This window comes from Nematolebias whitei, chromosome 17 (genome assembly GCF_014905685.2).
Source record: "Nematolebias whitei isolate Nwh7 chromosome 17, NemWhi1, whole genome shotgun sequence".
Lineage (NCBI taxonomy): Eukaryota > Metazoa > Chordata > Actinopteri > Cyprinodontiformes > Rivulidae > Nematolebias > Nematolebias whitei.
The window spans coordinates 33,786,694-33,799,544 of record NC_056514.1 but is presented as its reverse complement, the minus strand read 5'-3'; the positions used below and the strand labels follow the sequence as shown (position 1 = coordinate 33,799,544).

Here is a 12,851-nt window from a genome sequence, read left to right as displayed (position 1 = left end):
TTACAATAAAAACGTCTATTGAAATACATTAAACTCTTCAATTTCTTCAAAACATTGTTCTCTTTGATACCTGCTTCAACGTGCACCATTTTGTCTTATTTTGCTCCATGAAATTTTTTGCTACGGGTTTCCCAATTTAAGTGTTCTTCCACAAGTTTGCACATTTTGCCAATTTTAGCTTTTGTTCTACTGGTTTGCACATCTGTTCAGATTGTTTCAGCTTTTGTTCTGATTGTTTTAGTTTGTTCACAATTTAACAATCAACTTTTTGCTCTTTCAACAAATTTGTGCAAAGTCATTCAGCAACGCAGCTTCTGCACTGCATGATCTGTGATCTCCTCCACCCCCTTAGCTGTTTTAACTTTTATGGTGCAGTAGATGCGTTTCTTTTCAATCAGCTGTATGAAAGTAGTAAGTAATTTAGACCCAGTGCCCAAACTATCCAGTGCTCAACTGAATAACTGATCAGTTAGTGGTCCTACACATTTGATATGAGTTCGTCTCTGCGTGCGTTTTCTTACCAAACCAAGCCTGCTGGTCTCCCTGCACCTCGATAGCGAGGCCAAAGTCTGCCAGTTTCACTGCGGCTCCCTTCATCTTACTGGCCAACAACAGGTTCTCAGGCTGACACACATTATGAAGCAGAATGTAGGACAAGAGATCAAGACAGAGATAATTACAGGCACTCGGAAGTGAAGCCGTTTCTTAGAAATGTTCCTTTTTTATGTATTCGACACAGATTGTGCGAGGGTGGGGTGAAGGCGTAGGAAAGAGACAGAAATACAGAGAAGGTAGGGAAAGGATGGGTAGTTGACAATCTCCACACCACCTTATATGGACATGGTTTCGTAGCCATGGAAACCACTCGGGAGTCATTTCGGCAAAGCTGCAGACTGCATGCTAAATGTACTTAGCGAGAGGCGGCGTGTGTGGCAGTGTTCTAAATGGCAGTTGTTTGGGCAGCGAGACATGAAGGGACGCAGTAAAAAGCCCACTCAGGATAAAAGGACAGCAAATCAGACGGGCATTGCTCGGGGTGATAGTGTTACTCTGCACCGCAACACGCGTGCGTACGTTCAAACGCTGCCCACGCATATATCCCAGGCATGTCTTGAGATTTTAACACCACTTAGTGCAGTTTCTGCATGAAAATGAAGCCGTTTAATATTATTATCAGTCTACTGATTATTTTTACATTAAAATTGGTTATGCAAAAAAAAAAAAAAAAAAAAAAGAAATCAAAAGGAGGTTGTAGAGAAGCTCTCTTCCTGCACTCTGAGCCAATCAGCAATTTAGGACAAGAGATGTCCCTCCCATGTGGCTCCATGGGTGGTGTGATGTCACTCAGGTTGCCGTGGCAACTCCTGTGGCTTTGCCCTCACCTCTTCCCTCACAGCAGAACTATGAGAGCATGTGTGTGCGTTTCTGCACGTATGTCATGCTTAAGTCCTCGTCTTCGTTTTCCTGCCACAGGTGAGACAAACCCCTTCCATGTGATCATGACTCATCATCTCTACGCTCAACGTGAACACATACATGCATGAGCACAAGCACATTCTGGTCAAGGGCAGACAGGATGACAGATGTGACAACAGATAGAGGAACAGAGGGGGGAAAAAAAGGGAAAAAGGGAGGGGAATGCAGAAAAAAAGAAGGATAGAAGCAAAACTGCAGAGAGAGAAAAAGAAACGGAGACTGAGAGCCATCTGTGTTGCCATGGCCACGAGCAGAGGTGTGTGAGTGTGTGGTTGTTATGGCAACGGGCAGCCACTCACCTTGAGGTCTCTGTGCACAATATCATGCTGGTGGATATGATTGACACTCTCCAAGATCTGGCTAATGCAGTGACTACAGAGAGGAAGAGAAAAGAGGACAAACGGGGCGACGTGTCAGCCGCTGGCCTTCATTACAAAAACATGACGAACCTTGCACAAAATTTGTCTGTCCTGCATTTCACTGAAGCCTGGGGGAATTTTGGTGCGACTACGAAAACGGTTTCACTGCAATGCTGTTAAGAAATCAAGGAAAGCCTTAATATCACTCATCGTGATTATAAAAATACAACTAGAGCCATTGCAGACGTTTGTGAGAACGCCATCAGAGATTTTAACGCTCATATGTTGCTCTTTTTTTTTTAAACCGCAACCAAATGTTTTAAAGTTCATTAGCACTGATTATGTTTAGTTTAATAGGTCATATATTTTCGACAAACGGGAAAAATCTGGCATTGTTAAATAACCAACTCAAGAGATTATTTTGTGCAGTCACAGCAACAAGTACACCCCCCTCTAAAGCATTAAAAATGAATTTGTCACTCTTGTTACTAATGTCTTATTGTACTTGACACCATCTTAATCAGCTCATGATGCGTTTTGCACAATTTCCCCACAGGTCAATACAAGACCCATCATGTTAGTGTCCTGCACAGTGTCTCACCAGGCTTCATTTATCTGGGGTCATAGATCTCAAAAGATAAAGGAGTCAGAGGTCAGGTCTTTATAGTCCACGTCAGTTTGTTTATGTGGGTTTGTGTGCACATCAGAACGTCCAAAGCATCCCATGTTTGAATGAATAGATACCCTGTCAAGATGGTAAGTGACACAACAAACATCCACAGGAGAAAAGACGAGTAGCTTTGTCATTTAACGGGGATAAAGTTCACTGGGATTCTTGCAATTTTCTTCAATTTTCTCAAGAAACAAATAAATATTGAGTCACCCAAACTCTGATCACAAAATGATTTAGGGATGCCAGTGATTATTTTTAATATTTAAAGTCTAGAAAATGGGTGAATTAAAAGAATTAACTGAGACAGTCTAGGCACCTAGTAGTGACAAAATCATTTCCCAAAGATGCTTTTCCATTTGGGTGCTTTTACACAACACCTACAATACTTCTTAACCCCACCACTCCAAGACAACAACATCAAAATTAAATAATTCTTATAATTAAAATATTAACACTTGAAGACAAATAGTTATGCCTCTGATTAAAGCAAAGATACACATCTGTTTCTGTAAGAGTCAGTTTCAGGTGTTTGTAGTTTATCATAAATATCTGCAAATATCAATTCTATACTGTGTTTTAACACAACAAGGTGCTGTGGCCGTTTGGATTAACTTAACTTTACTATATTTAGAATCACACCGAGAGGTAATTGTACTGTGGTAAATGCAATTTAATCAATGAGCAAATATGAAAAATAAACATTAAAAAGGAGCTGAAATCCTTTAAGTATAATCCCTTTGAATGAAATGGTCATTTAATGGGGGAAATATGTCAGTCTGGCGAATCAACAATACCGGTATTTATTTTTAAACCAATAAAGTTCAATCAGGTCATCTGGACGGTTTCTTTTTTTGTTAAGACTTTTCATCCTTCATCCAAAGAACTTCATCAGTCCGAGGAGCCACAAACAAACTCAGTCCAACAAGCGGCACACTCCCATAGTGGACCAACCAGTTTGCTGGTGATAAAATGGTTTCTGGGGCCCACCCTCTCCCCCGTCGACTCCTCTGAGGCAGCCATAGCCAAAGTGGTTTAAACCATCAAAGTTCATGCTCAATAATCCAGGTTAAAAACTGGCAGGTCCACTATGGGAGTGTGCTGCTAGTGGGGCTGAGTTTGTTTGTGGCTTCTAGGACTGATGAAGTCCTTTGGATGAAGGATGAAATGTCTCAACAAAAACAGAAATCGTCCAGATGACCTGACTGAACAATGTTGGACTTTTTACCTGGATTACTGAGCATGAAATTTGATGAAAAATTATTTGTAAAGTTAATTTACAGTATACTCTGCAAAGGACTTCAGATGCTACAATTTTTTAAAACATATCTGACAACAAATGAAAACACAGAAATTACATAAAAGTAAACTATAGAAAAGTTGATAAAACCTCGGTCTCCCTTCAGAATGCTCTTGGTCTTGATGGTGTAAGTTAGTCTTCTTACAACTTCAACACTTCATTAAAGAACACTATATACTGCGTACTTTTACTAAGGTCACGTACACAGTATAACCCCTATTTATGTGAAAACCTTTGAGAAATGATCTGTATGCAGGAAAAAGCTCTCAAATGTTTAGTATTGGGGGTGGGGGTCCGAGGTGGAGAAAATGTCAAATAAGCTGTGAGTGCCTCTATTGCAAAGTCTGATGACAAGGAAGAGGATGAGGAGGAGAACGAGGAAGGGCCAATCCAGCAGCTCCTGAAAGTCTGCCACTCAGCAACTTGGACATTCAAAGCAGTCTGGCTGACTGAGAACATGTGTAAATTGTAAACTCTGTATTTAGTGCAATATACCTATTAAGTTACATTGCTCTTAAGATTTTCTTTCTTTATCGTAAAAGTTGCAGACAATCAAAAATTTTGGCGGACAACCAGAATCTGCCGGTTGTCTACTGGACAACCTAGAAAATTTCCTTATGTCTTTCCCTGAATAGACTGCTGACTAAGTACTAGCAGCAGGCCAGTTCTCCATTTTATTAGAAGAGTTTTCAGTTGCAGGACTTGAGGTGAGCAAAGTAAACTTTTATTCAACCGTGCGGACACGGTCATTTTTCAGCAAAAACTTCAAACAGTCAACAGTCCTTAATCATAAAAACAGCTGCTGGAATTAGCGCTCATTCAGATGCCGTCTCTACTTTTAAACAGTTTGTTGTTTGCACTTGTTGCGCTACATTAACTAGCCCTGCAAGAATTAAGCACAAAATAAGCATGTGGTGTAAGTAGACTGAATCGCTATTTGTAGAGCTGGCTGGCAGGTACGGAGACTAAATGGAACTGGCAGAACCAAGCCAGGGTGTGGTGGTGTGGGCTGGGGTTTGAATATTTAAATAAAAAAAATTAAATAATTACCAGAGAAATTGAGTTTTTGCTTTAAAATGCTCGTCCCTAAAAAGGTATACTAGAAGGTAACGGATCTTAATATTCAAACTGATATGAGCTCCTCTTAAAAAATTTCCATTAGAGTGAAAAAATTTGATTAAACCTCACAATTGTGCCTAATGCCACACAAATCCCAAACATATGCAAATAATTTCAAGTCAATTAAAGCTGCCAGTTTGCGGATGCATAAAAATACTGACAGTATTTTGGTGATAAATTATCTGATGTGATTCAAAGATTAGTTCTCTAAATGTTAGCTCACTCCGTTCACATTAAAACATGAATGGTCAGTGTGCTTAATGAAAGCCAGGAGAAAGGTACATTACAGCACTTGTTGACGGAGATGCATTTCCTGAGAAGAATACAAGCAAACCAATTATGTGAGTGAACACATAAAGACACAGATGTGTAATTACATATGGGTGAGTGTGGTATACATATGTTTAATAGGATTATTATGTACATTTGCAGAGGATGTCAAAGGAGCTTCATAGGAGTTGCTTACCTGGCGTCAGCCTCACTGTAGTACTCTCTGGCTACAATGTCTTCAAAAAGCTCTCCTCCTGTCACTCTGGGACGGAGGAAGAGAAGGAACGAGCCAAAGACAGAATGAGACGGGGAAGCCAAAGGAAGAAGTTGTTAGCATACACAAACGAATTCCGGTTGTGTGCATGGATAAAATGTCACTGTGTGTGCGTGCACAGAATATACTCACAGGTCAAAGACTAGGTAATGAAAGCCTTCCTCTGAAATGCTGTCATGCAGCCTCACTGCAAGAGAGAGGGTGGCATGTGAGATAAATGCACTAAAAGAGCAACTACATTAAAAAAATGGGGGTTTCTGCAGGGTTTAATGGTTTAATCTCTCATAAGAAAAAACTATTAAAATCATAATAGATTTAGTTTAGGATTGAATATCAAAGAGGACTTGTAGCAAATCTTATTGCAAATATTTGAGTGCATCTAACACTTGGGATATTTAGTTTCAGGTTAGGTTTATTTGTCATATGCAAAATCAACACAAGGTCAACAATGCAATGAAAGAAGAACCATCTTGACTCACCAAAAAAAAAAAAAAAAAGAAATACCAAAGCATGCAGCAAAAATACTAAAAAACATACTAAAAAATACTACTAAAATAAAAAAAAAACCAAGACACCAAAGTTGAAAAATAAATACAACTACAGTGCCATTTGGTTAGCAGTGAGGTTCTTTCAGCAGCATGGTTCTGTTCTATTAGCAGTGTGGTCTTGTTAGCAGCTTAGCAGGTCTTGTTAGCAGGCCCGGTCAGCAGCTTGTTAGCAGCACTAGCAGGCCCCACTAGCAGCATGATGATAAAAACGACTGCAGCAGCTGCCCTCCAGAACCAGGTCCAGCTGACAGAGAACATCCAAGGTTTTCCCCGGGGAGCCGAACAGGTCTGTAGAGTTCGGTCCGTGCATGAAAATGGAGGATCATGGAGACGACCACCATAACAGGCCTGAGCCCGAGCCCGGAGGGGGGTCGGGAAATGAACCACGATGGTATGGCAACGACACACAAAACTCCACAAGTGTGTCGCAGTCATACCCGTACCGTGGGTATGCGATGTAGGTGCAAAAAAAGTTAAAACAAGAACTACAGGAACAAAAAAAGAGCGAGTCGAAGAGGAGCTCCCATCAGTGCGGCCATACTGCGGCGCTCGGTGGTGGCGGCGTTGCTAGCAACATACCTTTTCATTAGTAAACTGGACACATACTGTGAGCATCAACCAGATATCTCATGTGTTACAGGTGAAACCACTTAAAGTGTACAGTTGTGAGACATAAAAAAAATGCTTAAGTTCTGAGACTCGTGTGTGCAGTTTGAGAAACCTGAGCAGTAAAAGTAAACAGAGTTTGAAGAATATGGATGAAGTACAGAATAGTGCAAAATACAGAAAGGATAAAGGTTTTGAGAAACCACCAACGGGCACTGGCAAAACAGAAGCTGGCAAAAGTCTTTTCTGTTTAGTGGTAGTTTAAGTTCTTAAAATATGCCATTTACAACATTTAATGATAAGAGTGTTTGTAAAAGAACCACACACCAAAAAAATGTAATTGTAGCCCATTTTACAGAACAAGTTTCTGTGGTGCATGTGCTTGAACACACATTTTAGACACGGATAACTGAAAATATTGCACAAGACGGACTGAAAGACAGACGGACAGGAGCTGAACCTACAGAAGCAACTCCAGATGTAGCTGTTGCTGACATGTTAAAAACTTAAACACTATTCAAATGCTGGTAATAGTTTGTCACTTTCATCTCTACTACATTGCGTCTGTTCTCTCGTGTCACAATACTTACTACTACAATTCAGACGTTTCTGCAGAAAAATTTGAGCAGATAAACAAGAAGTTCCTACAAAAATGAATTTCACTTTTGTATTAGGATTAGACTTGCGCAATTTAAAAATGTTAGTGTATGCAGCTTGATACCCCTACATAATTCAATTCACTTCAATACAGCTCCAAGTCACAACAGAAGTCGTCTCAGGGCACAGTACAGAAACATTCACATACATAACAAGTCAGTTCATAACTTTATTTATCTGAGGGACACAACACAACAGTCACCTTAACAACAGTATGCAACCTTTACAAACAATTCATTTCTGAACCTAGTTTTAAAAATATATACAAAATTATAGTTTGTTACATTTTGAAATAAAACTATAGTTTATAGAACTATAAGAAAGTGTTTAGAATAATCTGTGTTTTAAAAGTTAGAACAAAAGAAAAGTCCAAACTCTTGCGAATAATTTGTTCTTGTACCCTCACTGATCAGAATTCAACATGCCAAGTCCTTTCTATATCGTTTGGAAAATATATATGTATTTTTTAACATATACTTGAATTGTAATAAATTAGTGGACATAAAAATGAAACTAGTTTGTTGGACATTTACCCGACTTCCTGAATTTCTTCACACAAAAAGGCAGAAACTGTCTTAGTTCGAGACTATTTTAAATTCGTACCAAAATGACGCCATATTTTTGTGGAACACTTTATTTCAACCTTTTATAGTATATTATTTCAATTGTGTGCAAAACTGTACTTCTTGTCTTGTCAAGATCTTGCTTAAATGAGTTAACATTTTTATTTTTCTGGTGGATTTCAGAGATAGATCAAACTACGTGCCGAGAAGTTGAATTAATTAAGAGGCTAATAAATTGATTGTGCAAACTGATCAATGTTTTCCTCCTTTTATTGTTTTTAATCAATTTGTCACAGAATTTTCATTCACAAAAAATTGCCCAAACCCACATTTCCTATTGTGGTTATGAATATCTTAATTTTTTTCTTTAGGCTGCTCCCTTCTAACTCGCACGAAGACTTAGCAATTGTTTTTACGCCAGGTGCCCTTCCTGACACATCCACAGACCACCAAGCTACCACAGCACTCTGTGTGGAGCAGAGAGCTGCCATCTAGTGTGCCCGAGGGAGCAGATGATGGGAATTAAGAGCCTTGCTCAAGGGTCCAGAGTGGGGCAAATGAAAGTGGAGGCAGGCGTGTGTAATGATATGCTGCACCACTAGGTGGATGCAAGGGGTCTCGGTGGGTGAGAGACACGAGGAAGAGAGACAGAGAATAGGGACGGAAAACAGTGTGACAATGAACACAGATGTAAGTAAATAAAACAACTTGACTTTATAAGACTTGACCTACTTTTTGTACATAAGTACGAACATTACATGGTACCAGGAGTGGGGTCCCTTTTTCTGTAACATAGACATCAGTTAGGAACCTTACGTGACTATGGATGCAATGAAGCCGCCGGAGCCATTAAAGCTAACAGGGAACGTGGATGCTAACTGGAGAGCATTCAAGCAACGGTTCCAGCTCTATGTGTCTGCAGTGGGGTTGGACGCGAAGCCGGATGAAAGGAAGATCGCCATGTTGCTCACCATTGCCGGCCCGGACGCGCTGGAAGTTTACAACACCTTCACGTTTGAGACCGAAGAGGAAAACAAGTTGGATGTGGTCCTGCAGAAGTTTGACGGACACTGCTTGTCGAAAAAGAATGAAACATTTGAACGGTACGTGTTTCGATCCAGAGTGCAGCAGCAAGATGAGTCGTTTGAGAGTTACCTGACAGTGTTAAAAATAAAAGCTGCATCGTGTAATTTTGGAGTACTGAGGGACTCACTGATCCGCGACCAGATAGTGTTTGGCACTAAGGATATAAAGACAAGAGAAAAGCTTTTGAGAGAAAGTGATCTTACACTTGAAACGGCAGTAAAAATTTGTCAAGCCAATGAGATGGCAGGAGAACATGCGAAGACATTCGCTGAAAAAGAGCAAGGTGCGGCCGCGGCTAGTCAGCTGTGCGAGGCAGTGGACGCGGTCTCCATCAGAGAGAAGCGCACAGCTAAGTTCAAGATTAGGAACAAGAATGATGGCATGTTCAGCTGCAAAAGATGTGGAAGTGATCATAAACCAAGACAATGTCCAGCTTTCGGGAAAGCATGTTCAAAATGCAGAGGGTTACATCATTTTGCCAGAATGTGTATGTCTAAAGATAAAAACGTACATACTGTTCAGGATGAAAATGATAGTGATGACCAAAGTTATGATAGGGGTTCACTTTTTATCAGTATGGTCAACAAGGAAGAAGGGATGGATACATCAACAAAGAACGTTGATGTACATCAAGTTGGGAACGCAGATAAAAGAGATAAATGGGTTGCACCACTTGTGGTAAATGGGACACTGATTTCATTTCAGCTGGATAATGGGGCAAAGGCGAATATTATAAACGTTAATGACCTTAGAGAGCTTAAAGACAAACCTAAGATAAGAAAAAATACAGTTGCACTCAGGGCATATAACCAGCAAAGCATAGAAACAGAAGGCGTGTGCAGACTTAAGGTGAATATAAAGGGTCATGTGCACAATATAATGTTTGTGGTAGTGCCTAAGGGACAGTCACTACTGGGAGACAAGGCCTGTGAGGATCTTGGTTTGGTCAGGAGAATATATCAGCTCAATAAAGACACTGTGAATGGGACCGAACAAGAGGCAGGGGTGTATAACATTGCAGACAGATTCCCAGGCATCTTCGAAGGACAGGGCACCCTGCCATTCACATATAAAATACAACTGAAGAGTGACGCTAAGCCTGTTGTGCATGCCCCAAGGAGAGTGCCAGTTGCACTGCGGGCCAGTCTTAAAAGAGAGCTGGACAGGATGACACAACTAGGGGTCATTGAGCGAGTGGAACAACCCACAGACTGGGTAAATTCAATCACCTGTGTAAAAAAGCCAAATGGGCAGTTACGAGTTTGCTTAGACCCCAAAGATCTCAATGAAAATATTAAGAGAGAGCATTATCAGATTCCTAAGAGAGAGGAGATCATCAGCGAAATGGCAGGCGCTCAGTATTTTAGTAAACTAGATGCCTCGCAGGGTTTTTGGCAAATTAAGTTAGAGGCTGAAAGCAGCAAACTATGCACTTTTAACACCCCGTTTGGAAGGTATTGTTTTCTCAGGCTCCCATTTGGTATTAAATCAGCACCAGAGATTTTTCAAAAGGCAGTTGAGCGTATAACAGAGGGGTTGGTAGGCACAAGAGTCTACATTGATGACATAGTGGTGTGGGGACAAACACGACAGGAACATGACGAACGACTTACGAAGCTTTTACAGAGGGTCCGGGAGAGCGGGCTGAAGCTTAATAAAGAGAAGTGCCAGTTTGGGGTCAGGGAGGTTGTCTTCTTGGGCGACAAGATATCAGGAGAGGGTGTGGAGCCTCTGTACTCAAAAGTGCAAGCCATTCAGGAGATGCCACACCCCACAGATAAGAAAGGTGTATTGAGAGCTCTAGGGATGATAAATTTTTTGAGCAAATTCATTCCAAATCTGTCATCCAAAACAACATGCATGAGAGAATTGCTTAAAAAAGAAATCGAGTTTGAGTGGACAGAGAAACATAACAAAGAGTGGAACTTGCTGAAGCAAACGTTATCTACTGAGCCAGTTCTGACCTTCTTTGATCCTGCAAGAAAGACAAAAATCTCAACGGATGCCTCAAAGGAGGGCTTAGGTGCCGTATTATTGCAATCAGTTGGTGACACCTGGCAACCTGTGGCCTATGCTTCCAGAACAATGACGGACACGGAGCAACGATATGCTCAAATAGAGAAAGAGACTCTGGGACTGGTTTATGGGTGTGAAAAGTTTCACGGCTACGTATATGGACTACTCACCTTTACTATGGAAACAGATCACAAACCGTTGATTTCAATAATAAAAAAAAACCTGAATGAGATGTCTCCTCGAATCCAACGGCTCATGATGAAGCTGCAAAGATATGATTTTGACCTTGTTTACACGCCAGGAAAATACATAGTTGTGGCCGATACACTGTCCAGGGCTTCCTTATCTGACACTGATGCCAAAGTTTCATCCAGTGCTACCGATGTGACGGTACATGTGGACGCAGTGATGTCAAGTCTGCCAGTGTCTGATGTCATGCTGGAAAAGATAATACAGGAAACACAAACAGACACCACTCTCAAGAGAGTGATGGACAACCTAAACAATGGCTGGAAGAAAGGCAGCTGTCCACAATATTATCCAGTCAGAGCTGACCTGAGTGTGGTAAAAGGCCTGGTGCTCCGACACAATAGAATGGTGATCCCACAGTCAATGAGACAAGACATGCTGCGCCGCATTCATGAGGGACACCTCGGAATTGAAAAATGTCGGAGAAGAGCCAGAGAGGCAGTGTACTGGCCGGGAATCAATAATGACATTGATAACATGATTTCCAAATGTCCCACGTGCCTTAAACATCACTATAAACAGACAAAAGAGCCCATGCTGGTCACAGATGTACCCACAGGACCCTGGCAAAAAGTGGGAACTGACTTGTGCCACCTGAATGGTAAAGACTATCTTGTGATGATAGATTATCACTCTAACTATCCAGAGATAGCCCAGCTTTTTACCACTTCAGCTGCTGGTGTAATTACTCACATGAAAAGCGTTTTCTCCAGGCATGGGATTCCTGTAGTTGTCATTAGTGACAATGGTCCACAGTACAACTGCAGAGAATTCAGGCAGTTTTCACAAGATTATGGGTTTCAACATATAACATCCAGTCCACTGCATCCACAAGGGAACGGGAAAGCTGAAAAGGGTGTCCAGATCATCAAGAGGCTGTTAAAGAAGTCAAGTGACAGTGGATCTGACCCTTACCTTGCATTGCTGAGCTACCGCACCGCACCACTGGCATGTGGGCTTTCTCCAGCCGAGCTTCTCATGGGTCGCAAGCTGCGTACAACGCTACCACACCTTTCACTAAAGACTAACACGAAACAGTGGATGGGAAAGCAAACTGAGCTCAAACTGAAACAAAAAGAGAACTATGATAAAACTGCCAGGAAGCTGAGGGCTCTAGAAGAGAATGACACGGTGAGAGTTGAGGATCATGGACTGTGGGAGCGAAAGGCCACTGTCCTCAAGGAAGTGAGCCCCAGGTCATACGAAATACAGATGGATGATGGACAAGTACTCAGGAGAAACCGGAGGAGCTTGCTCAAGACTCAGGAACAGGACTCACAGGAAGAGATCGATGCAGGTCGTCAGGCCGCAGAGACTACTGGTCCACAGGGTGGGGATAAGGATGGTAATGATGCGTTACCAAACAACACTAGTTCAACACCAGTCTTGAGAAGGTCGACTAGGACAAGAAGGCCACCAGAGAGACTGATTGAACACTGATTGAACAAGTTTAAGTTCCATTAAGGTTCATAAAATGTGTTACGGAGTAAGTTCTATTAACTCCTGAGGTTTGTATGTTCAGGTAATGTTTGTCATGTAATGTTCATAAAATGTGTTACTGGATGTTGTTAGTAAAAGCAGTGGACATGTTAAACAATCTAGAAAGGGGGATGTAATGATATGCTGCACCACTAGGTGGATGCAAGGGGTCTCGGTGG

At 41.3% G+C, this 12,851-nt stretch overlaps 1 protein-coding gene across 8 annotated transcripts in view; it reads right to left on the bottom strand.

The window, feature by feature from the left end:
• The window catches only part of LOC119424051 (calcium/calmodulin-dependent protein kinase type II subunit gamma), a gene marked incomplete at both ends in the record, with an annotated part of 51,711 nt that overhangs the window by 19,928 nt on the left and 18,932 nt on the right, over nt 1-12,851 (bottom strand). For all 8 annotated transcript variants that reach the window (XM_037691507.1, XM_037691509.1, XM_037691508.1 and 5 more), the window contains 4 exon segments: nt 522-624; nt 1,776-1,848; nt 5,391-5,456; nt 5,601-5,655. In XM_037691507.1, the coding sequence (XP_037547435.1) occupies nt 522-624; nt 1,776-1,848; nt 5,391-5,456; nt 5,601-5,655 (297 nt within the window).